This window comes from Cordyceps javanica, chromosome 1 (assembly GCF_051103115.1).
Source record: "Cordyceps javanica chromosome 1, complete sequence".
Lineage (NCBI taxonomy): Eukaryota > Fungi > Ascomycota > Sordariomycetes > Hypocreales > Cordycipitaceae > Cordyceps > Cordyceps javanica.
Genome location: NC_139295.1, coordinates 4,778,011 through 4,805,694, shown reverse-complemented (window position 1 = coordinate 4,805,694; position 27,684 = coordinate 4,778,011). Strand labels below are relative to the sequence as shown.

Here is a 27,684-nt window from a genome sequence, read left to right as displayed (position 1 = left end):
ATAGATCAGGGATCTGTGTCCCCAAGCCAAGGTTCCCAGGAATCGACGCCATTGCGAGATACTCTTGTCTGAGTGGCTTGATCTATCTCCCCTCTGACAACTGCCAGCCACGGTCACACAGGGGGGTCGTCAAGAAATTATTGGGCGGCGATTAACAGGTTTCAATCGATTGTTTCTCGCACAGGGCTGGTGTAACATTGCATTGATGGCAAATTTCTTCCCCAATACGAGATTGAGACAGAGGTGCGGCAGAATGGCCCATTCATTGTCCAAGTAAGCAATAATAAGTTAGTAGTATATCGCCGAAGCGTCGGGGAACTTGGCATCCACCTCGACATCTGCCAACCTTACGCGCTCCCTGTATAACCATCCGCCCTCCACCTTGGCAACAAATAGAGTTGCACATTGCATCTTGTCGAACCTCAACGCGTGATGAGGAAACCCCGGGAGAACCAATGCTTCAGCTTCTCTTCCGTTCACATCCGCTTACTCGGTCTCCGCGGGCTCTAACCGAGTCGGCACTGGCGCGGCTGCACCCGTCGGCCTATACCACCCAACTATAAATAAATTTGGGCAAAGTTGAGTAATAAATTCGGCGCGCCCCAGAAAAAGTTGGCCGTGAAAGTCCCCGGCGACGGCCAGACTTGGCCGTTTCAAACAACGTCGGCTGCTTGTAGACACGCGACTGAAGACACCGTCATCACCATCACTCATTAGGACCGGAATGACTTGAAACATTTCCCGCTCATCTCCGCCATTGTTTCCCTCCTTCGCTCGAGGTAGCTGCCCCGGTGCTTCCGCCTCCCAGCATGGTGCTTTGGGCACGGTCCAGCGGTAAGCCGCCTCTGTGGCTCGCCATTCGATCTTCGTCGGCGATTATCACCCTCACGGTCAGCTTTGCTGTTTTCACCGTAAGTGATCCTTTTGAACCACTTGGGATCAGCAATCGCCATGCACTCATATGGGTAATAACAGCTTGCTGTAGGATGTCTTCCTCTACGCCGTTGTCGTCCCCGTCATTCCGTTCACGCTGGAATCTCGCATTGGGGTCGCCTCCGATAGAGGTATGCTGTAAAATGCCACATAACAGATGAATAGTTCTAATCGATGTACTAGTTCAATACTGGGTATCAGTTTCTCTTGCGGTTTTTGCCGTATCATTGTTTGTTTCCTCTCGTGCGTTGCATCCCCTCCTTTGTTGCCTCCGCCCTCCGTGCTTTCGCGAGTCTGCCACTGCTAACATTGTAATTACAGCAATTTGGGGTTGGATGGCGGATAGGTATCAAAATCGCCGTATACCAATGCTGGTTGGTCTCCTCTGGCTCCTCGCTGCTACGCTACTCCTCTGCCTCAGCAGTAATATCGCCATGCTGCTGATAGCCCGTATCCTCCAAGGCCTGTCCGCAGCTATGACTTGGAGTGTTGGCCTTGCGCTACTAATCGACAGCGTCGATAAGAGACATGTTGGCCGTGCTGCGGGATGGACGAGCACGGCACTGACCCTCGGCATCCTACTCGGTCCGCTTATAGGAGGCATTGTCTACGACAGAGCCGGCAACTACGCAGTCTTTGGCATCTGCTTCGGTCTGATTGGCATCGATATTGTGTTACGTCTGATGATAATCGAGGTCAAAGATGCAAGAAAGTGGATTTCAAGAGAGCCGGAACCCGAGCCCACGACTGTTACCACGGCGCTGACGGCATGCGAAGCGGGCACAGCACAAAATGCTACATCCGCGGATCCAGCGGCCTCCACCAGCCAGGCTGGCAAGGAACCTGGAACCCTTGAGGAGGGTTCTTCTGTGATTGAAAGAAGACAGTCGAAGGGCGCGTTTTCGATTGCAGGAAAGAATGGTATATTGGGACTACTGAGGAAACGACGCATGCTCTGTGCTCTTTTTGGCGTCATTATCCAGGCAGCCACGCAGACATCCTTTGACGCCATCATGCCACTACAGGTTCACGATATTTTCCACTGGAACGCCATCGGAGGTGGCCTCATTTTCCTTCCCATTGTGCTCCCTACCTTTCTCAGCCCTCTGATCGGTGGCCTCAGCGACCGCTACGGCCCTCGCTGGTTCACGGCGGGCGGCTTCCTCTTCTGCGTCCCCTTCTTTGTGTGTTTCCGCTTCGTGACGGAAAACACCATCAATCACAAAGTCATGCTGTGCGGTCTGCTGGCCGCCGTCGGCCTCGGCGAGGCGTTTCAGGTGGCGCCGCTCATGGCGGAGATTTCGTGGGCCGCCGAGGAAGGCCGCGACGAGGCGGACGACGAGGCGGGCGCCGTGCCGTATGCGCAAGCCTACGCGCTTTACAACATTTCGTTTGCCGCGGGCGCCATCTTCGGCCCGCTCTTATCGGGCATGGTGCGTGAAAGCGCGGGATTCGGCACCGTGGGCTGGAGTTTGGCGATCCTGAATGGCTTCACGGCGCTGGTCATGCTGAACTGGGTCGGCGGGGCACCCCTGTATAGATTCAGACAGGGCATGAAGAGAGAAGACTCCAAGGAGGCTGTAGGTTCAAGCACTCCAGCAAGTTCAACTGTGGAAGGCGGTCCACAGGGCAATGTTGAAGAAAAGTCCCACGCTACGGCCGCAGGGCAGTAGACTTCATGTTGCTTTATTCATCTCGCATTCAGCATTTTCCAGCCAAGATACTATATATATTGATGATATTGAGCTCATGGGTGAAGTGTATCACAGCTGTTCACGTTCTCGTCGAACTGCACACTATCTAAGTAGTTTCGCTGTCACGCCTCTGTTTGTACACATGTCGATTTCGTCGCTGCCTACGGCTCCACAGCTTCTGACGTCCCACCGTCACAGCTTCCTCATCTTCCCTCTCTGTCGCCAATAATAAACCAGGCATCCGTCTGCCAACTTTACCCGTCTTGAATGTAAAGCACAATCAAAAGCACTCAATCATTCTTTCCTCGGCCCCCTCTTCTGTTTTGACGACACCCGACAACTTTTTCGGAAAACGGAGGCATCCCCCCCCCCCATCCCCCAAAAAAGGACCGGCGGCCCCTGCACGTACCAAATGTCGTCCGAGGCGGACCAGACCATTGACGAGCTCCTCGAGCGCTACCTCGGCCTCGTGGACCAGTACGCCGCGCTGCGCGCCGCGCTCGGCGCAGCCCAGCAGCGCACGTTCCACGCGCTCGCCCGGGCCAACTTCACCGCGGACCGCGGCGCGCGCTTCGGCCGCGACCAGTACGACGAGCGCATGCGGGCGTCGCGGCGGGTGGCCGTCTCGTACGCGGCGGCCGGGGAGCCGCCCACGTTTGCAGTGACCCAGGAGGTACGGAAGGAGGAGGAGGAGGAGGAGGAGGAGGAGGAGGAGGATGCCGCTTCCACTACCGCCGCCGAAGAGCAGGATGGGGGAAGGGGGCGGCCTTTGGAGCATGACGACGGTGCTGCTGCTGCTGCTGACGCGGATGGTGGTGGTGATGGTGGTGATGGTAGTGGTGCGGAAAAGAAGAGCAAGGCAGTAGGCGCGGCGAGGGATCCAATCCGGTGGTTTGGCGTGCTGGTGCCGCAGGCCCTGCGCGACGCTCAGAGAGAGTCCGTGAGGACGGTCGAGGACGTCATCCCGCGGCTGGTGAGCGTGCAGGCGGAGATGGCGCATGTCGAGATTGAGGTGCGCAGGGCGAGGAAGAGGCGCGCCAAAGCGAGCAGCGGGAGCAAGCGGCAGGCTGCTACAACCACCACGGCAGCGGTGGTTTCTGCATCATCATAATGGGACAGCGTCGCACATGTAAATACATGCATATATGTTTGATATTGGGTTACGTTTTCCATGGAAGTAGACTACCGTAATCTATCTAGCGTCGCGATCACGTCCTCCATCTGCTCGCTGTACTCGCTCAAGTGGCCGACCTGCTTGTGAACCTGCGCCGCGATGCCCGCAATGGCGGCGATGGAGTGCCTGTACCTGGCGCGCATGCCCTGGTTTGCCTGGACCAGGACGGTGCAGCACAGCTGCAGCGCAGCCACGTGCGCGTCGCGGGCGGTGGCCGGCACGGCGTCGGGCGCGTCCCAGCCCGCGACGCCGGTGATGAGGTCGAGCCACGCCTCCTGCGTGCTGCCCTCACCTTCGGCGACCGCGAGCAGGACGCGCACAATGTCCACGCAGACCCGCGCCTCGGCGTCGTCGGCGACTTCGCGGTGGTCCTGGAGGCTGCGCACCAGGTCGCCGGCGAGCACCTGCCAGCCGCTTTGTTGCAGGAACATGGTGCGGCCCTGGCGGATGGCGGCGAGCCCCTCCAGGCCGACGAGGACGGGTGGGCGGAAGTCAAGCTTCCTCTCTGCTTCAGCGCCGTCGGCGGCAGCGGTGGTGCTGTTGGCGAAGAGCTCCAAGAACACGTCCATGAGGCCGGTGCCCTCCTTGCGCAGCTGGTCATTCTCGTCCTCGCGCAGCCAGAGCGTGAGCGCGCGCAGCGCCGACAACATGAGCTGGTCCTCGTCGGCGACCTCGTCGGCGGCGTCCCACGCGATCGTGTGGTGCGCGGCGCCGGAGCTCGTCTCGGCCTTGGCGGCGCGCGCACTGGGATCGAAGCCCATGGCGCCGGACCGCGCCGCGTCCCACCGGTCACGAAGGTACTCGGCCGTCACGGACATGGTGTCGGAGATGCCCTTGCGGATGCGCAGCAGGCTGTCTGGGGGCATGACGAGGGTCTCGAGGGTCTCGTCCTCGAGGGACCGCACGAGGTAGCCGATGAAGACGCAGACAATGTCAAAGGCGGACGCCACGCGCTTCGCCGTCTGCCCATATCCCGGGCTGTTGAGCGCGGCGAGGAGGGTGGGGATGGAGGAACGGATATCGATGAGGAGGAGGTTGACAAAGAGGTACCCAAACGGCTTCTCGGTGTTGCCGGTCGGGTCCTTGAAGAGGAGCTCGGGGGCCTGGAAGGGGTACGCTTGTAGCAGCGCGGCCGCGGCAGATGTGTACGCGGCGCGGGCTTCGGGTGCAGGCCTGCTGGTTACGAGGCGCTGGATGTATGAAGCTGTTGTAGATATCCATTTTGGGTTTTTAGGGAGGACCTGTTCGCTGGTTAGCGGAGACTTTTATGACGATTTTGATATATTAGACTTGCCTCTGATGTAGCGTGGCTTAGGAAGTTGCCTAGAAATCTCAGGTAGGTGACCGCATCCGTCCCTTTGAAGTGGACGGCCAGTGTCTGAATGGTGGCGTCAATTTTCTGTGAAAAGCCTGCTCCGGCCACGCCGCCCGCCATGTGGTGCAGCCAAGCGCGGCCGAAAACGTCCAGCACCATGGCATGTATCGTGGCGATCTCCGTCAGAGGCGTCGTGTCCTCGACCTGCATGAAAGCTTCGGCGCCCTCTTTGGAGTTGACGAGCGTATACAGCAGCTGCAGCAGCAGCCCCGTCGTCTCTCTGGTGCTGTACAACGCGGCGGCGACCAGGGTAGGTATCCGTGCCGTGAAAGAAGCCGTCGCCGTGTCGGCAGCGGGCAGAAGAATGGAAAAGGTGTAGAGTATGGAGACGCCAATGTCCAGCATGTCCTTGGCGTTGCCGTTTGACAGGTTGGAGCCGGTGCGCAGCAGGCGATCTAAAAATTTGGGCGATATGTGAGACCACAGATCTCGCACAGTTGCTTCATCATTGCGAATCTCTGGTGTGTTATCGAGGAGTGATTTTAATAGGGCCAAGCCAACGAAGCGCTGTGTGTCATCCTTGGAGCTGAGCAGCGCTTTTAGCTTCGTGATGCTCTCGTCATCTTGAGATTGATGAGGGCCAGCGTTGTTTGCGGCCGCTTTGGGGGTCATGTTGGGACTTGAAGGTGAAGCGTCGGAGCCAGCTGTGTTAGGATAGGAACTCGGTCTAGGCTACTCGATGCCATTCGGACCAAGTAGCTTCCTGCGAGGGTGACTGAAAGAACCGATTCACCTTTGATGTTTAACAAGAATTTCAAATGATAGGCAAAAGCGAGCATTATTATGAGAGGTGTATGTTGCTTTTCCCAGCTACCTTTTTTTTGTGGACCCGCCATACATGGAGCTTCGTTGAAAGTTGACACTGGGAGAGTCGTACATAACCAAGGATCAGTATTGATAATTTTCTCATAAGAATTGACAATAAAGAGATCAAAATGGCGAGTTTGGTTGGCCACACGACTCGGGTCATTTGAAGTTGGGGTCGTCTGTGCCTACACAAGAAGGTGGCTAGGGTAAAAGCTCGGGCTGCATATGACTTATCCCTGTAGCCACGCCAACTGTGTTACGGGCATGAACCGACTATTCAACTAAATACCGAGTCGTATCATTGACTATCGGAACATGCCTTGGCCTCGATATAGACATGACCTAATCGTCGATGACACGGTCAGGGTTGGGTTCAGCCTAGGATTGTTGCCCGGCAAGTGGAACAAGGCTACCTTGATGGAAGCCTTCTGATTCTTCCCTTGATCCCGCAGAATCCCATGGAAGCATCTTAAAGTTTGTGCCCCTGGAGACTCCAAAACTCTATGAAAGTAGCTGAAAATTTGCCTTTGCACTTCTAATTTCTGTATAATGGGCCGTTGACATCTGGGTGAGAGTAGGGCAGGCTCACTATGCAATTTCTCCGAACGTTTCCATGGCTGGCTCGGCCACTCATGTAATTTCACGATTGAGAGTACGTAAAATTCTAACAATGCTGACGACACACTGCTTAAACAATTTGCCATAGGCTCGTTGGGCTTGTATTATCGAGTAGCGGATTTAGATGACCTTGGGAGGCGACCGGCGCGGCAGCCACAGCGAAGCTCTAATAAGTCATGTATCAGTGCAAGCGAAAGAAGCTGGCAACTTCATACGCGGATAATGCATCAATACCCTCCGCGCTCACCGCAAACTGAGATGTGCCCATTTTGCGCGAGAGGGCGAGTGCCTGATGTCGCCAGATGGAGGCTATCAGTTGATACAGTGCTGAAGCAATGTGTGGCTAGGTAGTGGCTAGATGAGTTAGTCGCATAAACGACAAGAGTTCAAGTCCTGTACGTCGCAGGCGGATGGATTGGCTCATAAATAAGTAAGACCTGCGTGGCCACACGAGGCAAGCTTTTGCTGATCAGTACCGACTTGTACGAATGTTCCGATCGCCACAGGTGAAGCAGATGAATAGGAAGCGGATAGAAATCTGGTTGCTTTCTCATTATGATAGCACGCAAGCAATTATTCGACAGGTTTGTACAAGTAATCCGTACATCGGTAGTCATGCAGCTAAATAAGTATGAATACTGGTAGCCAGGGGGGCTACGTTCGGAAGGAGATGAGCGTGGGGCCGCACGAGCAGCGAGCGCCAGGGCAATCGCCATCGCCAAGCAACAGCTTGTCATCCATGCGTACTTACTATTAGTAGCGCAAGTCTGTCAACCTTGAATGTCGCAACACCGCCACGGGGCTGGACGATGCGACAAAGTTGACGAAAAAAAAAACACCACTGCACCCTTCAGCACACATAATGTCTGGAGCAGACCGGCACGACCCGTTTGCTCCTCAATCTGCATCGCCACACTCGCCCACGTTCCCGCAGCGCAATCTGCCCACCGACGACCGAGACGAGCTCGACTTTCTCGGCGGCCATGACGACGCCGCCGACGTTGACGCCGACGACCGCCACGTATTCGACGACGATTCTATTCGCCACGATGAATTTGCCGCGCCCATCTCGTTTAAGCGCAAGCCGAAGCCTTCGCTCCTCGCCAGCCCCGGCCGGCTGCTCTCGGCGCTGACAGGCGGCGATGGCGCCGGCGCCGGCGGTAGCAGCAGCAGCGGCGGCAGCAGGAGAACGCCGCCGCGAACACCCGTCGCCTTGCCGACAGCCTCAACGTCGTCGCCACGGCGGCCCGGCACTTCCAATGGAGCACTCCACAAGGATGGAGCCGGCAACGCCGCCGCTTTGGACTGGCACGTAGAGGGCCCCGGCCGGCGCGTCGGCTACGACGATCTCACGGCCATCGACTGGATCTTTGAGTATACAAAGGAGCGCCAGCGCCTGCGCGTCCTGACGGCCAACACGAGCGGCCTGGTTGGCTACGTGCGAAAGCTGCTTGACGCCAGCCAAGTCTGGGTTGTCATGATCCTCACGGGGCTGGCCGTCGGCGCCATCGCAGCCCTCATCAACATCACCACCGACTGGCTCGGCGACCTGAAGCTCGGCTATTGCGCGAGCGGCCCCGAGGGCGGCCACTTCTACCTCAACAAGAGTTTCTGCTGCTACGGCTACGACCAAGGCTCCAAGTGTACGGGCTGGCGGTCGTGGGGCGAGGCCCTCGGTGTGCATGCCCTGGCCGGGCGATGGATCATAGAGTATATATTTTACTCGGTCCTATCCGTACGTACCCCAGGTATCGTGCCACACTATTCATGTGTTCCCATTCCACTAACAAAACCTCTAGATATTTTTTGCCTTGTGTGCTGCTGTATTAGTCCAAGAATACTCTCTCCACGCTAAACACAGCGGCATTCCAGAAATCAAAACCATTCTCGGCGGCTTTGTCATTCGCCGTCTGCTGGGTGCCTGGACGCTCATCACAAAATCGCTGGGCCTAATTCTTGCCGTTGCGTCTGGCATGTGGCTCGGCAAGGAGGGTCCGTTGGTCCACGTCGCCTGCTGCTGCGCCAACCTCTTTACAAAACTATTCCACAACATTAACGGAAATGAGGCACGGAAGAGGGAGGTACTATCCGCGGCGGCCGCCGCAGGCATCTCTGTTGCCTTCGGCTCGCCAATCGGCGGGGTTCTCTTCAGCTTGGAACAGCTGTCGTACTACTTCCCCGATAAAACCATGTGGCAGAGCTTCGTGTGTGCCATGACGGCTGCCGTATCGCTACAAGCCTTTGACCCGCTGCGCTCTGGCAAGCTGGTCCTGTACCAGACGAAATACAGCCGAGACTGGCACGGATTTGAAATCTTTCCCTATGCCATTCTTGGCATCGTAGGGGTACGTTCCGCTCAACCCTGTCCGCTCCCCATACCATATCTTTACACTGACGATTCGTAGGGCGTCTATGGCGGGCTGTTTATCAAGACAAACATGTTCGTCGCGCGTTGGAAAAAGGCCAACAGCTGGCTGCCCGGGCCCATTCTCCAAGTGCTGGCCGTGGCCCTGCTGACGGCGCTCATCAACTTTCCCAACCACTACATGAAGGTGCAGTCCACCGAGCTCGTGTCGAACCTATTTCAAGAGTGCTCGCAAGTGCTCGACGACCCCGTCGGTCTCTGCACGACCGGCGCCGCCTCCGCTCGTACCATTGTCCTGCTCCTCTTCGCCGCGTTGCTCGGCTTCTTCCTTGCTGCCGTCAGCTTCGGGCTGCAGATCCCCGCAGGCATCATTCTGCCGTCCATGGCTATCGGCGCGCTCGTCGGCCGCGCCGTCGGCATCGTCATGGAGATCTGGGTCGACAACCACCGGGGCTTCTTTCTATTCCAGACCTGCGCCCCCGATACCCCCTGCATCACGCCGGGCACCTATGCCATCATTGGCGCCGCCGCGGCGCTCACCGGCGTCACCCGCATGACCGTCTCCATCGTCGTCATCATGTTCGAGCTCACCGGCGCCCTCACCTACGTGCTACCCATCATGGTCGCCGTCATGCTCTCCAAATGGGTCGGCGACGCCTTCTCCCGCCGCGGCATCTACGAGTCCTGGATCCATTTCAACGAGTACCCGTTCCTCGACAACAGTGAGGAGGTTGCCGTCCCCGACGTGCCCGCCGCCCAGATCATGACGCGTATCGAGGACCTGGTCGTCCTCACCGCCACCGGCCACACCATCGCCTCCCTCAACGACGTGCTCGCCGCCCATCCATGCCGCGGCTTCCCAGTCATCTCGGACCCCCGCGACGCCGTGCTCCTGGGCTACATCTCCCGCGCCGAGCTCAGCTACAACGTCCACGCCGCGTCCGCGCCGCCGCGTGCCCTTCCCCCGCTTACCGAGGCCTTCTTTGCCCACCAGCCGCTTGCCGACCCTCGCACCACCCTCGACCTGCGGCCCTGGATGGACCAGACGCCGCTCACGCTGCCCTCCCGCACCAACCTGCAGCTCGTCGTCTCGTATTTCCAGAAGCTCGGCCTGCGCTACGTGCTCTTCAGCGACCGCGGCGTGCTCCAGGGCCTGCTCACGAAGAAGGACGTGTGGTATGTGCTCAACGGCGCCGACGAGACGCGCCGCACGACAGCGGGAGGCGGACTCGCCGTCCAGACTGGCGGTCTCGCCGGGAGACGCTTGGCGGCGCGGTCGGGCCCTGACGAGACGCTGCTGGTGTCGGACGAAGAGGCAGACGAAGATGGCGTCGCTGGCCCGCGCGGTCCGATGCTATAAAGAGGCAGCAAGAGTGATGACAAAATGGGATTTGGCGGCATGTATGAATTCAAGCAATTACAGCTATCTATTTCTAATGCACAGATTTTTTTTTCTGTCACGACATGGCATCTGACTATCCCGTTGGATTGGACAAAAAGTGACCTTGTTGAATACTCGTGTAAATTGACGTTTTACAAATAACGATAAATCATAACAACATCCTGAGCTTATCCGAACGCCATGATACAATATATGCCACAATATGCCTTCACATTTTAATACTCAAAGTCGTCGTCCACAGACGGTCCCTTGTTCTTGGTCACGCTCTCCTGCTTGCGGTACATCTCGGCTACCTGTCTGCTCGACGTGGCCTCATCGGGCTTCTTATCGTCGCGGATCTTGATGAACCGAGGGAAACGCAGGCTGATGCCCTTGCCGCCGGCAGGGTCGACGCCCTCTTTGCAGCCGGCCTTGTAACGCGGGCTGAGTGTGAGGTCGGCCGTCTTTACCTCCCAAACGTACTGTGGCTCGAACCATACGTCGGGCTGGTGCTGGTTGCCGGTCGAGTGCGCGTAAAAGGGCTTGGCGCGGTCGATGACGATGGCAGACAGCGACGCGTGCAGCTCCTCGAGGACTTGCTCCGAGAATCCCGTGCCAATGTTGCACACAGTCTCGTACGTGTCCGAGTTGGGGTTGTAGCACGCGAGGAGAAATGCGCCATAGACCGAGGTCCGCTTGCCACGGCCGTAGTAGGCACCTAGAACGACGAGATCCAAGGAGTCGCCCACACCAGAAAGATAGTCCTTCTTGATCTACGAGGTTGTTAGCAAGATAGAAAAGTAGACGAGCTTTGTAGAGAACATGCCTTCAGCCAGTTTCGGCTTCTTTTACTAGGCTCGTATCCACTCTCCGTGCCATCCAACATCTTTACCATCAGACCCTCGCAAGAGGCCTTGACGCTCTCATCCAAGAAGACTTGGATTTCGTCGAGCTCCTGACCATCCATGGAGGTGGCAAATGCAAATTCACCCTCAACAGGCGCAAACGCCTGCTGCAGGAGCTCTCTCCGCTCTCGCAACGACTTTTCCACCACGGGTTGGCCATTCAAGTAGAGCAGATCAAAGGCAAAAACGCAAACTTTGACTTTGACATCTTCCACCTTGACGTCCTTCTTTTTTCTCGTCATGAGCTGCTGGAAAGGGAGCACCGTTTTTTCCACTGTGTCCCAGGCAACAGTCTCGCAGTCAAGCACAAAGCTCTTGGTATCTTCCTTAACCCAGGTGTGGAGCTTAGCAAGAATATCAGGATACTTCTTAGACAAATCTTCCGAGTTGCGGGAAAAAATGCTAGCTACGCCCTTGGCGGCTTCCTTGTTGGCGCCTGGAGCGGCCTGGCTGAGTTCTTGGGGGGCATCCTTCGCAACGTAATGAATTTGGGCACGCTCGCCGTCGTACTTGTATTCACATGTAAATGTCTGGCCTTCAAAGCGATCCAAGACTTCGGTGATGGCTTTTGTGGGTTTGGCCAACATGGGCTTCAATGGTACACCTGGCTGTAGCTTGCACTGGTCGCGTAGATTAAGAATACCGTGAGAGAGCATAGCAGGAATGATGACGTCGTAACTGGGAAGTTCACTAGTATTCTGTCAGGCTTTGTTGTCAAAAGGGTGATCACATTGCGAGGCCTACCTGTAAACCGTCTTGAGGATACTCTCACCCTTTTCCATATCTGATGTGCTGGGCAGCTTGCCACGCTGGTCGGCTTCATGGCAAACAACAGCCTGCGCGAGAGAGACTAGCACAGTTTTTTCTGCCAGACCCAGGCGAAGCTTACCTTCGAGAAATCGGATAATGTACTTGGCTTCGCTAGGCCCACCCTTGTCTTTCGTGATGTCAACCTTGCCGGTATTGTGCGCATCAGAGGCAGAGAGAAGCTTCTTGATACCGTCGACCTTGCGACCTTGAGCTCCATTTCCAGCGACGGTGGCGATCCCCATCAAACCCTGATGGACACCACGAACCGTCAGCGGTTTTGGCTTGAACATGGTTGGTTGCGTGGATCTGCTCTTCAGAGCGACCAGTCCGAGATCGCCGATGTCCTTTTGATCGGCCTTGATGACTTGAAGACTTCTTCCAGTCGACTCACCGATGGCCTTCATAATCAGCGACTCGCCAATTCCGAGTTCGATGCCGGCATAGTCGGGGGCCAGCTTGTTTATCATGAGCAGCACGGTCGGGAGCAGATCATCGGGTGTAAGACGCATGACTTGGCGCAAAAAAAGCGCGCAATGTTCCATGATGATCAATCGTTTGGTAGTCATCTCAATGAGGGAGAAAGTTGTGCACAAGGCGGCGTAGGGGACGGGACTGCCAGGCTTCCAATCTGGGTACGGATCCTTGGTTTTTGAGCTGAGTTTTGTTTGAGCCAGTTCACGCGCCTTTGCAGCAATTTCGGGCTTCTCTTCTATCTCTGCATCGCCCTCGTTCTCTGAGCCAGATTCAGCGGCGGCCTCTTCCCTGAATTCTTGGTCGGCGCCTCCTTCCTTCTTTAAGGGCGGTTCGGGAGTAGACTCTGCAGAAGACTCAACTTTGGCTGGTGAATCCATTTGTTCTTCTTTCTTGATCGGCTCTGTGGTTGGGACAATGTCATCGTCATCGTCTTCAATCTTGACTCGGCTGCGTCTGGGGCGCTTTGCGACCGGGGGGCTGTCTTGGTCCTGTTCCTTTTTTATCGACGACTTGTTGTCACTAGTTGCGTCTAATCGAACCCGCTTTTTCGAATCTTTGAGCAAATGTTAGTTTACTATCTGCGACGCCCTGGTTTCTCGCAGTTCTGACGCACCAGAGTCCGGGTCGCTGTTCTCTTTCGTGCTGGAGCCATCGTCGGTGACTCCAGCCTCGCTCTTAGGTTTCGTGGAAAAGGCAAGCTTGGCTTGCCGAGCCGGCCCATCCGATTTGGAGCCGAAAAACTTGCTATTTTGGGAGACTATTAGTTGTCTGCGGTCGCCGCAGCGCAGGGCAGGCGTGGACGATGAAGAGGGACAAAACGCACCCAATCGACGTCTGGGAAGGTTTAACATACCCCAAAGTGGCCTGCTTGGGCGCCATGGTGCTGAAACGCGGCGCGTGTGCACTTTGAAGCACCGAGGCAGTAGATTTGGTCCCGCGCAAAACCAATCGTCCGAAAGCTCTGCTTGAAGCCACCGTGAAGAAACTGTGATGCGACAGGCTTGGCGATAGTGCGAGTCTGCCACTTTGCGGGCAGGAGAAGACTTGCGATGATTGACCGTCTATACGAGACTCGGGGTTGCTGGGCGCACTCGTTGTGTATTGGTAATGATGAGCGATGCGATAGAGGCAGCTGTGAGTTTTGTCACTAAATACCGTTGATGCGACGCGCCGACTGTGTCGCTGCATTTCGAGGCTACCTGATAGCTACCTAGTCTAGGCAGAAGCGCGTAAAGTGGGCGTTGTGACGCGCTAAAACGGGCGGTGCGGAACTCGCGACCAACGCGAACTACACGTGACTCTTTCCTACGTTTGTTCTATTACTGGTAACGGATAGCTTCAACCTTCACGTTTGAGACAACGCACAAGACATGAGGCCTTCAACATGTCGAAAACACACGGCGCTTCAGATGCTAATATGGCATTAACTCCTTGACTGCATCTCACCCTCAAATTACACCATCCCAAGACAGGTCTTCCCAACACCTCCAGCGAGAGTCCGTCGTAGCTCCCACAGTCATCGCCACAAATCGATGGCAGATAATCAAGTGCCAAGAAAACAATATCTGATATACTCAGAAAGTTGGTCCCGGCTGCGATAAGGCCTTGGGGCCGATGGTCAGGCGTTCGACGGAAAGAAACGCAAGACGCTGACAGAGCAGTCAAGGACAACTGAAAATACTCGAAGAGAGACAGTCATGCTCGAGGCCCATAAATTCCTTAGCCATACCGCTCAAACGTATGCTCGAAAATGCCCATGCTCTAATAATATATGCGGTGTTGACTCGGGGTATTGCACAACCTGAAATAGTGTGGTGTAAGTTTCAAGACAATGGGTGCAATCTGGAAATGCGGACGGTCAAGGATCAATAGCACACATCCCGAGGACGGCCGAGGCCCTGGTGGTGCGCAATATAGATATGATAATTTGTGCATCTATCTTTATACCCCTATTCATCAAATTCTACACCCAGCAAAGCAAATAACCCATCAGTTTCCTTTTCGAATCTCAGAGTCACCAGATCCCGCAAGGTGAGCACCCAGTCATGTTTCTTCGCCCACTGAATCATGGGTGAGGACTCGTGCATGAGCACCGATGGCAGCATGGCTTCTCTATCAGTTGCATCGCCAACATGTCGCTTTCTACTCGCGTTTCCTGTGTGGCCTCCAAACGGGGACACCAGATACCAGCCATCAGCGGGCTCCAGATCCTCCCTCTTACACGGACCCTCTGGGGTCTTGGCAATGATCGTCACATTGGTGGCTGCGCCGCGCTCCAAAAAGCGTCCCAAAATGTCTCTGTGACTCTCTGGGTGTGGAATATCGCCGATAACGACGGCCCACAGCAAGGCTTGCCAGCACGTCCAGCCGTGTTCCTTTGCAGTGACCACGCCATGCCAGCTGCCGTGCCAGCTATAGTTGACATCCAGGCCGTTTTGACAGAATTCGTCCAAAACTCGAAGCAGTCTTTCGACGTCCATCTTTGAACTTGAAGTGGAGGAATCCTTGTCGATTGCACGCACCGGTCTGTCACCCTCGAGCCTACGCACAGAGACTCCCGGCTCGCTTGCGAGACGGCTCCGCTGTATCATGGCCTGAAATGCATGAAATAAGTCAGAGAACATCATTTTCTTGCCGTCACTCTGCACGGGCTGCTTTCGCCTCCATTCACTATACTCAAAAATTTGGTTAGCCAGCGTCAGGTTGACCAGAATTTGATGGGCCGAATTGTCCTCCACTGCGAGACGAATGCGCTGCATAGGCAGCAGGAGCTTCAATTGTCGCATAATAGCATCGCCGATTGCATCCAGGATACTAAGGAACCGAGTCGAGCCGCTCTTCTCCAGGGACTTGGCGCACTCCATCAGCCCATCCAAGCGCTGTACCAGCGAATCTGCGAGGAGCGCGCTCAACTCCACGGTATCATCTGGCGGTAAGCTCGCCCTGCCTTTCAGCAGCGGGTAGTCTGTCGGCGGTGCGAAGCGCAGGGCTGCCAGATCACTTGACAGAAGCGCGAAAAACGGATCAAAGCTGCCGAGGTATGCCGCCATGGTGGCCGCGGCCGGCGGGCTTTCCAGGAACTCGACCACGGAACGGTGCGTAAAAGTGATGTACAGCTTCTCAGTGCCGTTGGCTGGCCAGCTGCGCTCATGCGGCAAGTTGGACACGGCTAAGAAGCCCCTTGCTCTGCAAAGAACTTTTCTGCGCATCACTTCCAACCGCTCCTCGACACCGACCACCTTGGAATCGGACCGCGGTGAGAACAGAGTTAGGTTCCAAGAAGACGAGGCCTCATCCATGAGCATGAACTCGGCGAGACCCACGCCAGGATAGCCCATGCCGCTGGCAGACCGCAGCCGCGCGACGGTAAACTGCGCGAAGCGGGCCAGTTCGATGGCCTTGTATGCCCACGGCCGGCTGTGCTCAGTCACTGACTTGTGTAGGTGAGGCAGAAGGTCGTCTAGCTCCGAAGGGAAGCTTCGGACGCGCCGCTCAAGCTCATCACCGTTCTGAATGTCGCCCGCCTCCATGCCGTCCTCAAGAGATGCGATGGCCAGCACAACCCAGAGAACCACGCCTTCAGCGCGATCCACGAGGAGCGGCGCAAGGCTATCCAAGTCACGCCCGGGCAGCCGCGCAAAGGCCGGGCTTGAGCCGAAACGCGCGGCAACCAGTATCAGCATGTCATCTCTGGTCAGCTCATGCAAGCGAAACTTGGGTGACAGGTCGAAGAAGGACTCGAAGACACCTTGCTCGCGGCTCGAGACGCATATCTTGATGGTGGAAGGGTACCGGGACACCCAAGATTGCATGAGAGCAAGCAGGTCGCCGTGGTCACCCTCGAACTCGTCCAGGCCGTCTACAACGAGCATCACTGCGAAGTCTTTTTTATAGTCAAATGCACCGAGCATGTTTTGAAAAGCCTTCTTGACATCGTCGTCACTCACTGCGAGCGCCTTGTCAGTGAGGAGGTCTTCGCAGAACTCCGGCATGGCCACAGCCGTAATGTCTGGTCGCGCTTCCAAGATAGAGTATAGTAGACCGCGAAGCATGCCATGAATGCTCTTCTGCTCGGGCTGGCCGGGCTTCCAGAAGAAGAAGCGACCGATTACAGGCGTCGCGTTACCAGCCCAGCGGCTGACGCTGTCGTAGAACTGCGGATGGCGACATATGAGTTTCATGAGGGTCGACTTTCCGGCACCGGGCTTGCCGGCTATGTAGAAGAAGCCAGTACCAGCCTCTAGCCAGTCAACAAATGCCTTCTTTGCCGCCGCGAGATGGCCGCTGAGCGCAAGTGCCGAGCCGTTGGAGTTACTGCCGGTGGATAGCAGCCAGGCGTAGGCATTCGTCTCGGCGATGGTGATGCTGTCGAATCTTCCATGTAACTTTTCAAATCGAAGAGCCCGGAGGGCCGCTTGTTGCTGTGCTTTGGAGACTAAGTTCTCCATCCGAGAAGCGAGAGACTGGGATGCTGCGAAGAGGCGGGCAGGGTTGCGAGTTAGAGAGCCCGCCATGGCACGCAAAGACGACGACGTGGCTTGCAAGACCTTCATTCGATCTGGCTTAATCTCTGGTGACAGCGAGAGGCTTTGAAGAACATTCTCGGCATCTTGGCTACAAATCGTCAGTAATCGGGATACTGCGTACGCTGCGCTGACTTACAGTAGCGACGGGGACAGAAACTTGGTTAACTGTTCGACTTGCTCCCTGAGTCGCAGTTGCAATGCGTCATCTTCATTCAACATCTTCTTGGATAGTTTATTGACTAGCTTGAACCGATCAAGCTTTGACATTTGAGTGCGACCCTTTACAGACAGAGCAGCCATTTGAGTCGCGAGATCGCTTAATAGGTTTGCGGACGTGCGAGAAATCGCGACGATGGACACGCTGGGTGCGCCATGTGCATCCGCCTCCGTCTCAATATGAGACGCATAGGCCGTTACCTTGGCCACGGCTTCTTCAACTTGTTGAGGGGATCGGTGCTTGGTTGTTGTAATGTGCTCCTGTATACTCAGACTACCCTCTAGCGCCTCCAGAACTCGGGAAGCGTGTCCAATTATGGCAATGACGTCCATTTTGTCGGCCATTGTAACATCCGACCGCTACGATGATTTTCTTTGGCTTCGCTTAGCTCCTGTGCGCCCCGGCCGTGTTGACAGCGAGCCAGTTCTGAAAAAGACACACAGTTCCGGGTCCAGAAACTTTCAAACGCGGAGACGAACCTTTGAAGTTGGTTCTAAATTCTGTAAGCCCTTACAAAAATTGGCTTAGAGACGCCGAGGCACAAAGTGCCACCGAGAATAACGAGGCTCTCACTGCTACCAGTAGAAAGGGTTACAGGACAGACGCAGATGCAAAGCGGTCATCAAAGATGGCCTCTGAAGTCTCTGAGAGGATCCTCATGGGAGATTTCGTATCCAAAAGAGACGCAACAGTTTCTTTCTGCTAAAGTGGGTACAAAATCCCCGCGATAAAGCTTTACAAGATGTGTCAGCATAAGTCAAAGCCTCGTCAGAATGGAAGTGAAAGCGGTCGTATATTGGCTGCCTGCAGGAGAGAGCAACAGGCTAGCCTGCTTCTGGCTGTCACCTCGCAGCCTCAACCGGGCAGACACTTGAGGACGACGATTGGCCCGCATCTGCTATACCTTTGCCCTTTATACTTGATGCTTCCTGGTGGGATGCAGGACCAGGGCCTGCCTTGGGATGTGAACTGAGGGACCCAGAACCATTTCGCCAGAATCATTTACCCATACCACTACCCCGAGAGCCACTTCCGGCGAGGGACTCAATGGATCTGGACAGCGGGCAGTCGGAAGCAGAGAAGCCAGCAGCTTTTGCTGCATTTGGCTGACAAATGAAATTCTGCAGCGGCTTTACATTAGCTTGCGCAGACTCAGCTCGCGACTCATCGTCGTGGCTAAGCTGAGCTGCGGTCAGACACCGCGTGGTGGGCAAAGACGCAGGGCATGCCGAAGGAACTGGTTGAAAAGATTTACCCTCTTTATATCCGCATTGGGCGACCTGCATTAGACCTACAAGGGGGTTATTTTATATTGGGCCTCGGCGTAGATTCGCGAGCCGATGTCTTTTCCGCCAACATCACTATGGATGTTTCTCTCCGTGGTCCGATGCTTCGAGACATATTTATGTCGACTGCTGAAGTTTAGACCACCGTAAAAGACCCCTATACAGTGTCCAGGAGCAGGATGTCGTGTACAAGACATACAGCATCAGCTTTCGGCGGCTGCGAACGGAGAGGTATAAGAGCGGCAGATGAGAAGCACTCTAATCCTCTCATATGTGTCTTGCTTCAAAGCTTGCGCCCATAACCATGTACAACCCAAACATGTATTCTATTTCCTTTCTTTTCACGGCGGCTTTGGTGGTTACTGGCGCGGAATGCGCCGCCGCTGCTGCCGGCAGAGCGTTGGAGTATCATCACTGTCCTACGCCTTCGTGCGTGCCTGTCACGGTAACGGCGACTCTGACCGTCACGACGACTGTCGTAACTACCGACATATATACTGAGACGCAGACGTCTTCTTCTTCTTCTTCTTCTTCTTCTTCTTCTTCTTCTTCTTCTTCTTCTTCTTCTTCTTCTTCTTCTTCTTCTTCTTCTTCTTCTTCTTCTTCTTCTTCTTCTTCTTCTTCTTCTTCTTTTCACGTTCAACATGACGACACCGAGCGGCAGGGTCATCGCGGGAAGCGACACGCGCGGCAGCCTGTACGTGGTCAGGGATTCCTGCGACAGGACGACAGCGCCGCCGTTTGGTGCCTTTGGGCACGAGAGCTAGGGAGGATTGCAAAGTTTGCTTACCAGTCAGTATGATTGAATTTTCTCGGGCAGTCCTGCCTCCTCCTTTTTTCGAGTCTCCTAGTGCGAATGCAACTTGGAAAGACGTGCACTGCAAGTAAAAAGAGATGGATTCATGCAAAAATGGACCGTCCAGAAATAAAAGGCTGTGATTTCTCGGATAGATGTTGTCAAAGTAAAACGCGACCAATCTGATGCTGTGCGAGGCTGCGTGGCTAAACCAGGCGAGTGAGTTCGCGTCATATATGCCAGCGAAGAATTACGTTCTTTTTTTTTTTTAGGAAAAATGCTTGGTCGGACAAGTAGAGTTCTGTAATTCGAGAGTGCAGGTGAGGCGCGAGGATACACTGTCGACAAGTTGTGGAGGTGGTCACATTGGTAAAAGAAATCGAGATATCGAAACAACAGTATTCATTCATTCCGAGAAAAAAGGATGGGGACCTTCTCGTACACTCTAACTTGAACGAGTTATTGTACAGTACCAAAAAAGGCATCTAACTTGAGAATTTCATTAGAGTAACGCAAATAATGTAACAAGACAATTGCCAAACAAAGTAAAGAAAAAGAACAGGGCCGTCTCCAAAAAATAAAAAGAAAAGAGGAGATATGCAGAGTACGACGCCCCTTTCGTTTTCTTGCGTTTGATCATTCTTCCCCTAATAATATATCAGCAACAACCAAGCTTCTTTTTGCTCGTCTCTTCTTCAGGAGAGGCAAGAATTCTTAGTTGAAGTAGTAGTTCTCGTCGTTGGTGCGGCCACGGATGTACTGGGGCTCGGAGCCGGGAACGTAGATATCCTCAAAGAGAATCTGGGGCTTGGCCTCGGGGACGACCATCTCCTCGGCGGCGGCGACCTCGGTGGCAACGTGGTTGCGAGCTTCCTTGTCAATTTTCTTGAGCTCGTCCTCGGTGGTAACCTTCCAGTCGAGAATCTTCTGCTTGAGGCCGGCAATAGGATCGTTGGTGGAGCGCATGCGCTGAATCTCCTCGCGAGTGCGGTAGGTCGTGCCGGGGTCGGACATGGAGTGACCACCATAGCGGTAGGTGACGTATTCGAGGACCATGGGGCCCTTGCCGGCGGCGGTCCACTCCTTGCCGTACTTGACAGCAGCCTTGACGGCGAGGACGTCCATGCCGTTGACCTTGAGACCGGGGATGTACTGTCCGCGCTTGTAGTAGTCGGTCAGGGCCGACGAACGGGCAGCAGAGGTACCCATACCGTACTTGTTGTCTGGGTCAAGTTAGCAGAGCGGGAGATGAAATGCTGGCAGAGGTATGGCTTACTCTCGCAGCCGAACAGGGCGGGGAGGTTCCAGAGCTTGGCCATGTTGAAAGCCTCAAAGACCTGGCCCTGGTTGGATGCACCGTCACCGTAGAGGATGACGGAAGCGTTCTTGTTGCCGTTGTACTTGTGGGCAAAAGCCAGACCGGCGCCGACGGGAACCTGGGCGCCGACAATGCCGTTGCCGCCGTAGAAGCCCTTGGAGAACATGTGCATAGAGCCGCCCTTGCCGTAGGCGATACCCTCACGGCGGCCGAGGAGCTCGCCGATGATGGAGCGGACGCTACCGCCGCGCATCAGGGCGAAGCCGTGGCAGCGGTAGGCGGTGATGATGTCGTCTTCCTTGGTGAGGGCGTGCTCGATGCCGGTGGCGACGGCTTCCTGACCGGTGGACAGGTGGCAGAAACCACGAATCTTCTTTTCCTTGTACAGACGGTCGGCGGCCATTTCCATTTGTCTAGGGATGTCCCAATTAGCCTCAATTCGCGCATGGTTTGCTCGAGGGCCGATTGGTAGATGGTAATGTTTGCATCGGTTCGCAAGGCTAGTGTGCATCGAGTCGTTCATACCTGATGCTGACCATGTCGTAGTACATCTGCTTCAGCTCCTTCTTGGACACCTCGATGGTGTAGGGAGGGGGGTCAAGCTCGTAGGTTTCGAAGCTCTCGTCGGAGAGGTTGACAAGGAAGTGCTCGTCATCGGACTATTTCGGATGAAGAAGGTGACAATGTTAGCCATGCCATCGTGGTCGAATGAGGCTCTATTCTTGATGCGCCGACACCATGCTGACACACATCCCTCGCTTCCAAATTTGCCGCTTCCGTGTTCGGAGACCACACCAAACGAAAAAGGGTCCCTCCCAACCCAATTCATTTGCACAATGCATGGGAGCAAGAGCCGAAAGAGAAAAGAAAAAGATAAAGAAACAGCACACTAATTACCTACCTCGGGAACATTGGCGCTCAGAGACGCAGAGGCGGCATCGGTGGTGACGGAGCGAGCGGCAGCGACGGCGCCCAGGCGAACGGGAGCAGCAGAGACGACAGCAGCCCGGCGAAGCGCCACGCGAGGGGCGGAAAGAGCTCTGGAGAACATCGTTCGAGCAAACAAGCCAGAAAAACTAATGACTTGAGGAGCAAACAATGTTGCAAAAAGAGTCGTGAGGAAGAAGTAGGTATCAGAAAAGAAAAAAAAGGAATTGAGGTCAGGATGGAAGGCGGAGGAGGAGCAGAGGAGGAGGGGAGAGAGGGAGTGAGAGAGAAAAAAAAAAAGGTACAGTAAATGCTCACTGTAAAGGCTGCGAAATTTCGCGCTGGTTGAGTCGAGCGTTGAGAAGCTCGACTGCTGCGGGCTTGTTGGTCCCTTGCTAACCTGAAACGGGCTAGCGCTTTCGTCACGTGAAGAGGTATTTGTAGCATCGGCCCCATCAGGCCAGCCAAAATGGCAGAGAGAGATAAAAACTCCCCTGACCCTCCGGTGGGCTCCGGGCGGCAGACCAGGCCAAACCCGATATTTCGTCTGATGGGCCGCTGCGATATATTATGGGTCCGTATTCATTAGGTAACATTCATCACCAAGCCTTATCTTTCTTTGTACTTATCGCGACGTACTGGTATGCGTGGTAGCTTCCGCCCAAGTCATCAGTAGTGGGTGGCGTTGTTGGCACCCAACACAATGCCAATGGCAGACTTGAGAGCATTCTAAGACCATTGTATGTATTCGATGAGTAGATCTATTCCTAACCGCCATAGCCAGATATCCATCTTGCTGTCGCGCCTCTCACACCAGTCAATGGTATAATCCACTGTTTATATCGCTAGGTAGAGTCCAAAAGTTGAGTTCGGTCGCTGTATCGTATGCCGTGTCCCAAACCCGGCCCAAATGCAAATACTTGCCCCAAAAATGCATATTATAGTAAAGCAACGCTAATATCATGAGCGTCTCCCCCCTCTTCCAAAAAAAAATCTATGTCTCCTTGTGCTCCCAAATTATACAACCGCGCGCCTTGCCTCATATCATGAAATTCCACCCATTTGCGATGACAGTCATATTAGGTCCAGCCTCGCAAAATGCCGTCATTGTAATCAAGGAAACAGAGGCTTGGACGAAATAAGCCTTTGCCCCTTTTGCTCTTGTGCTCTCGGTGCCGGAAGCAACCTTGCGCCGTGAATGCATGCTGGCTACATCATAGCATCAGTTCACGATGCTGTCTCGTTCAGCAAATTTTCGAGTTGCTGCGGTACGTCCATGTCTGGCACGGGGGCCGCCGATGGTGCCGCATCTTCCATCTCCACATCCTGGCTCAACGATGCCCGGCTCGAATCGCCTGTGGATGATGCCATGTCGTGATATCCAAAGCCCAGGGCGCTAAGAGGGCGATCGGGGTCATCTTGCAGCACACGATGATGCAGAGACAGTGGGCGGTCGTAAAGCATCTCCTCGGGTGGAGCAAAGGACCAGACCTCCATGACGGTGCGGCCATTCCGCAGGGCCATGGCGACACACTTTTCCTCCTCGAAAGCGACGCGCCAGACGGCGTCACCTTGAGATATAAGTTCGCGCACGAGGTGGCCAGTCTTGAGATCCCAAATCTTGACGCGACCGTCGCTACCACCACTGACAACTCGGGTGTCATCAAACTGCAAGCTCGTGACACTATTATCGTGCGCCGCAAGCCTGTGAATCGGGCACATCCTCTCCAACGACCAGACCCGGACTGAGCCATCCGAGCCGCCGGTGACCAGTGTGTCTCCGCGCATCTGCAGTTGGCCGACAAGCGACGTATGGCCCTGGAGAATGGCAAGACACTCGCCAGTCCTGGGGTCCCATACACGGACGTTGGTATCTAGACTACCCGTCACCACCCGTTTGCCGTCAAAGGCAATGGCGTAGATCTGGCTAAAGTGGCCCTGCAGGGTCTGCAAGCAGCGTCCCTCCGAGATGCTCCAAACACGGGCGAACGTATCGTAGCTACCAGATACGACAATATCTCCCTTGATTTCAAGGCAACGGACACTCGACTGGTGCCCCAAGAGCACATTACGGCACAAGCCTGTTCTGATATCCCAGATTCTGAGTGTGGTATCTCGCGAGCCGGAGATTGCTGTATGCTCATCAGCCATTTTGAGGCAGCGAACGGTCGAAGTGTGTCCCCGCAGTGTATGCAAGCAAGCACTATAAAGGTTAGCTTGGGTGGCCGATTCGGTATGCTGTGACGCCTTCAACCTACCCAGTCTTGAGATTCCACACACGGACATCTCTATCACAGCCACCGCTAACCATGGTGTCGCCCCAAGGGACCATGGCCCAGACACCCATGACATGGCCCTGGAGCGTTCGCTGGGAGTTGCCGTCCGTGTCGAAAACATGGATCTTGGCGTTATCGAGGGCGACGATGATGTATTTGGAAGTGAGGTGCAGGCTAGTGACGACGCCTCCTTCTTGCGTTATGTTCTTTACGGTGCTGGTACCACCAGAGCGCCAGGCAGCCTCGACGAGGTATCGCTGCTTGAAGTGTGATTTGTAGGTTCGAAGCTTGGGTCTACTGGGGCAGCCGTCGACGCTGCGGGAGCCAGCATGGTGAGCCATGAGCGGCATGGCGCCGGGGAAGCTACTAGCGAGTTCGGAGTCGGCCGCGGGTATTTGAGCAGTAGGCCGTGTGGGGACGGCCGAGGGAGCGTATACTTCAGATAATCGTCGACCGTAATCGTGCTTGACACAGAGGTTCTTCCATGTCATGTCGTCGCTGAGCAAATCACGCCATCGTTTGGAAACTTGGGAGGCGCGAGCCAACACTTTGGGGTCGTCAATGAAGGACAATATCTATTCAAGGCAAGATTAGAGACAGGCAAGAGGGGGGGCAGGAGAGTGGCTGTTGCATACTCTCAAGCACAGTTCGTCAGGAAGACTCGTAAAGGGGTCTTTTTTCAGAAGCGGGCTGACAAATTGATGTACAAAGCTCAGCTGCTGGCTGGTGCACAGGTTAAGCAAATCAGCGAGGACCCTTGTGCGCTGGGGGCCGGAGCAATTCTTGAAGTGTTGGCGAACTTTTGCGAGAAAAAAGTCCTCGTCGTCGGCGGCATCGCTCCAGTCGGGCTGGTAGTGTGAGGGACCGGGGGATGCGGCGGGCGTGGGCGGCGGCGGCGGCGAGCCTGTGAGCTGCTGGTCAAAGTCGGCGGCCGGAGTGGACATGCTGGGGGTAGGAGGCGCTTTGGGATGCCGTTGTTTGGGCATCTTTTCGTCGGCGTGGTCCATGTCTGTGTCGGAGGGGTGGGTGGTGCCGAGCATGAGCTCTTCGGTCAAGAGGCTCCCTCTCCTCTCGGAGAAGCCGACAGGTTTTCTGTATCCGGTCATTGGCCGCCGGGGAGGGGACCGAGGAAAGGGCGTCGCAGGGTGAGCGAGACGACGGAAGTGGATGCGTCTCGGCGGGATCTATCTAGATAGGAAGCAGGTCTGGCCGTGGTCGTCTGCAGCGTCGTGGGTTGTCGTTGTGTTGGTGGTAGTGGCGGTGTTATCTTCGTCTTCGTCTTCGTCTTCGTCCTCGTTCTCGTTCTCGTCGTCGTAGCAAAAAGGACCGAGATGGTGGATGGTGAGTTTTCGTGCGTTGAGGCAGGGCGCTGTTGGAGATTCGACGAGGGATGGGCAAAGGGTGGTGGTGGTGGTGGTAGTGGTGGCCCAAAAGAGAGCAAGCGGGCCGGCCGAGTCAGGCTTTTTTGCATGCATGCAGCAAAGAGAGTTTCTGTAGGAGGACAGGGCCGGGCAAAGCGAGAGGAAAAAAGGGGAGAATCGAGAACGACGGTGACCGCAGGAACAAGCAGCGTCGTGTAAAATTATTGGGCCGAAGGAGCGTTGGGCGGTAAGGGGAGGAGGACAGAGAGAGGGCGAGCGAGGGCGAGAGAGGGGGGGTTAAAGGGCAGGTTCAAGCAGATGGGAAGAAGAGGAGAAAGATGTCGCTGGCGGGTTCAGTCGATGCAGCCATCGAGGGAGCGAGCAGTGCAGTGGCTAGTGGGTTGGTGGTCACTGGGAGTGGTTGGTGGGCTGAGTGAGGGAGAGCCAGCGACTCAAGTGGGCTGTAGTGGTGCTGTGCTGTGTGTTTGCTACTAAGGTACTCGGGTAGGTACTAAGGTGCTGGAGTATATGGGGGCTCACTGCGCGCCAGGTGACTGATTAGGTACCTAAGGTACCTACTTACCTACTGTGTGCTGGATACTGGGGCGCTGGGCGCTGAGCTGGGCGCGCATTGATGAGCCGCTGAGAGAGAAAACTACTTATCAATCACGACATGGGGAGACGGAGGGAGGAGGAGCGGTTGGATGTAACCATGCTTTGTCAGTGGAATACCAGGTATTGTAGGCTTTCTCATGACGAGGTAAAAGATGCACATGACTTGTCTGGATTGTTCATTATTTCTATCTTGTTTCATTTCGCGCTTGAGTTTTGGTTAATCGTGTGCGTGGTCATATGTCTACCTACCTGCATAGGTACCTGTACTGTACATGTCCTCATGCCATCACTTCCTCGCTGCCTTTGCACGTACTCTAGGAACCGATGCCCACTAAACTGTACCTTGTTAGAAGGTACCTAATAAGCACCTAATCGTGACCCAGCCAGCGCGCCCACCCCGGGCGACACGGCGACCACCGCGACAATTCGGGGCGCTCGCCTCACAAGGATCCAGGATCATGACCCGATTGAGTGCACACAAACCTCGACTTGTCTCGACCGGGTTCGGTCATCCTTTGTCTGAGGCGCCGATTGGAGGTGTGAGCGGCCAGGCGGACGGTGTGAGCAGGCGCCCCTCCCCGTCCGTCGACGCATTGCGGATGGGAGCATGCATAAAATGGGCAAATGACAGCAACAAGCAACAAAGCAACAAAGCAACCCAAAAAAAAAGAAAAGAAAAATCGTCTTCAAAATGCAGATTTTGGCGGCCCGCTTGATTGACGTGCCCACTGTAGCACCAGAGGTCTTGCCCCCGCCCCCCTATTGAGCCGCCACAGACTTTTTTTGCGTGGTTAGTGGGGGGGAGATCCCCTCTGTCGATACATTTTCCCTGTGGCTTTTTTTTTTTTACAAGGACTTGGCGCTTCTATCAGACCAGCATGCGGCACAACGCAATGTCTGTTCTCGCCCTAGCATTTAGCCTAGGTAGTTGCAAGGGGAAGGGAGGACGTTTTTGAATGAAAAATAATAATAAAATTAATAAAAAGGCCCGTGGTCAGACGGATGAGCCAGATGCTGGCGCACTGAATGTCTCTTGCTGCACCAGGGGGGGCCGGACTGGCACACATTACAGAGAGCAATCGTAACTCGACCCGACCAGCGCGCCCAACAAACAATGGCTAAAAATAAAAAAAAAACTAAAATGAAGAGGGAAAAGAATGAATCGCCAAGAAAGATGCTCGCCACAAACACGGACACGGTGCACCTCTTCATGGTAACATGCAAAAGGCGAAAGTCACATTTATAACTCCGTACCTAGACAGCAAATCCATTTATTACCCGCCCCCAAGGAAGAATAGAACACTTACCAGTACTGGTACCTGCCCCCCCTCCCCCAGCGGGAACAGCCCAAAACCACCGAGACAACGATAAAACTCCACTACATCGGGGGATCCTCTGGGCCTAATACTAATAAAGAGTCACCCGAACGCGGGTGAGGAGAAGTGTGTCTCAGCACCGCATCTTGGTGCTGGAGACTGTGTGTGTGAAATTTTCCATACTGATACAGTTTGCCAGTAAGAAGCCAGCCCTCTCGCTGTTTTGTTTCCCTTGGCCGGACCAGGCTGAACAAAGATGTTCGGCAATTTCCAAGACCGAAGCCAAAAAAAAAAAAAAAAAAAAAAAAAAAAAAAAAAAGGATAAATCAGCTCATTTTTCTGTTTCTACCCATCAATGCGAGAAACATGTCGCTGATTTAGTCCATCAGTTCTCTCTCCCGCCCCCGCCCCCCCAGGACAGCCTAACTAAACACGTTACTCTCACATGCTCTTGCGCCAACCAACTCTCTGTCAAGGCGAATACAAGTGATTCCACCCAAAAAAAAATCA

General features: G+C 55.0%; 8 protein-coding genes across 8 annotated transcripts; 3 read left to right on the top strand and 5 right to left on the bottom strand.

The window, feature by feature from the left end:
• Positions 1-809: 809 nt before the first annotated feature.
• V2A60_001447 (major facilitator superfamily domain-containing protein) lies at positions 810-2,606 on the top strand (the record flags this gene model as incomplete). Its single annotated transcript, XM_083252808.1, has 3 exons — positions 810-911; positions 986-1,064; positions 1,255-2,606. 3 exons carry the CDS (start codon positions 810-812, stop codon positions 2,604-2,606), a joined length of 1,533 nt encoding a protein of 510 aa, XP_083108934.1.
• A 433-nt stretch (positions 2,607-3,039) lies between these two features.
• V2A60_001446 (uncharacterized protein) lies at positions 3,040-3,738 on the top strand (the record flags this gene model as incomplete). Its single annotated transcript, XM_083252807.1, has 1 exon — positions 3,040-3,738. The coding sequence occupies one exon, from the start codon at positions 3,040-3,042 to the stop codon at positions 3,736-3,738; it is 699 nt and encodes a 232-aa protein (XP_083108933.1).
• A 71-nt stretch (positions 3,739-3,809) lies between these two features.
• Positions 3,810-5,788, bottom strand: V2A60_001445 (Neurochondrin-domain-containing protein; the record flags this gene model as incomplete). Its single annotated transcript, XM_083252806.1, has 2 exons — positions 3,810-5,042; positions 5,096-5,788. The coding sequence occupies 2 exons, from the start codon at positions 5,786-5,788 to the stop codon at positions 3,810-3,812; spliced, it is 1,926 nt and encodes a 641-aa protein (XP_083108932.1).
• A 1,675-nt stretch (positions 5,789-7,463) lies between these two features.
• On the top strand, positions 7,464-10,326 carry V2A60_001444 (chloride channel; the record flags this gene model as incomplete). Its single annotated transcript, XM_083252805.1, has 3 exons — positions 7,464-8,336; positions 8,401-8,946; positions 9,007-10,326. The coding sequence occupies 3 exons, from the start codon at positions 7,464-7,466 to the stop codon at positions 10,324-10,326; spliced, it is 2,739 nt and encodes a 912-aa protein (XP_083108931.1).
• Positions 10,327-10,583: 257 nt separating this feature from the next.
• V2A60_001443 (uncharacterized protein) lies at positions 10,584-13,415 on the bottom strand (the record flags this gene model as incomplete). Its single annotated transcript, XM_083252804.1, has 5 exons — positions 10,584-11,120; positions 11,240-11,942; positions 11,997-13,089; positions 13,150-13,280; positions 13,360-13,415. The coding sequence occupies 5 exons, from the start codon at positions 13,413-13,415 to the stop codon at positions 10,584-10,586; spliced, it is 2,520 nt and encodes an 839-aa protein (XP_083108930.1).
• Positions 13,416-14,485: 1,070 nt separating this feature from the next.
• Positions 14,486-17,623, bottom strand: V2A60_001442 (uncharacterized protein; the record flags this gene model as incomplete). The annotated part of the gene is made up of 2 exons (XM_083252803.1): positions 14,486-17,150; positions 17,199-17,623. The coding sequence occupies 2 exons, from the start codon at positions 17,621-17,623 to the stop codon at positions 14,486-14,488; spliced, it is 3,090 nt and encodes a 1,029-aa protein (XP_083108929.1).
• Positions 17,624-20,075: 2,452 nt separating this feature from the next.
• V2A60_001441 (uncharacterized protein) lies at positions 20,076-21,730 on the bottom strand (the record flags this gene model as incomplete). Its single annotated transcript, XM_083252802.1, has 4 exons — positions 20,076-20,584; positions 20,638-21,092; positions 21,205-21,338; positions 21,581-21,730. 4 exons carry the CDS (start codon positions 21,728-21,730, stop codon positions 20,076-20,078), a joined length of 1,248 nt encoding a protein of 415 aa, XP_083108928.1.
• A 1,103-nt stretch (positions 21,731-22,833) lies between these two features.
• On the bottom strand, positions 22,834-24,988 carry V2A60_001440 (dehydrogenase E1 component-domain-containing protein; the record flags this gene model as incomplete). The annotated part of the gene is made up of 3 exons (XM_083252801.1): positions 22,834-23,809; positions 23,865-24,457; positions 24,518-24,988. 3 exons carry the CDS (start codon positions 24,986-24,988, stop codon positions 22,834-22,836), a joined length of 2,040 nt encoding a protein of 679 aa, XP_083108927.1.
• Positions 24,989-27,684: the final 2,696 nt, after the last annotated feature.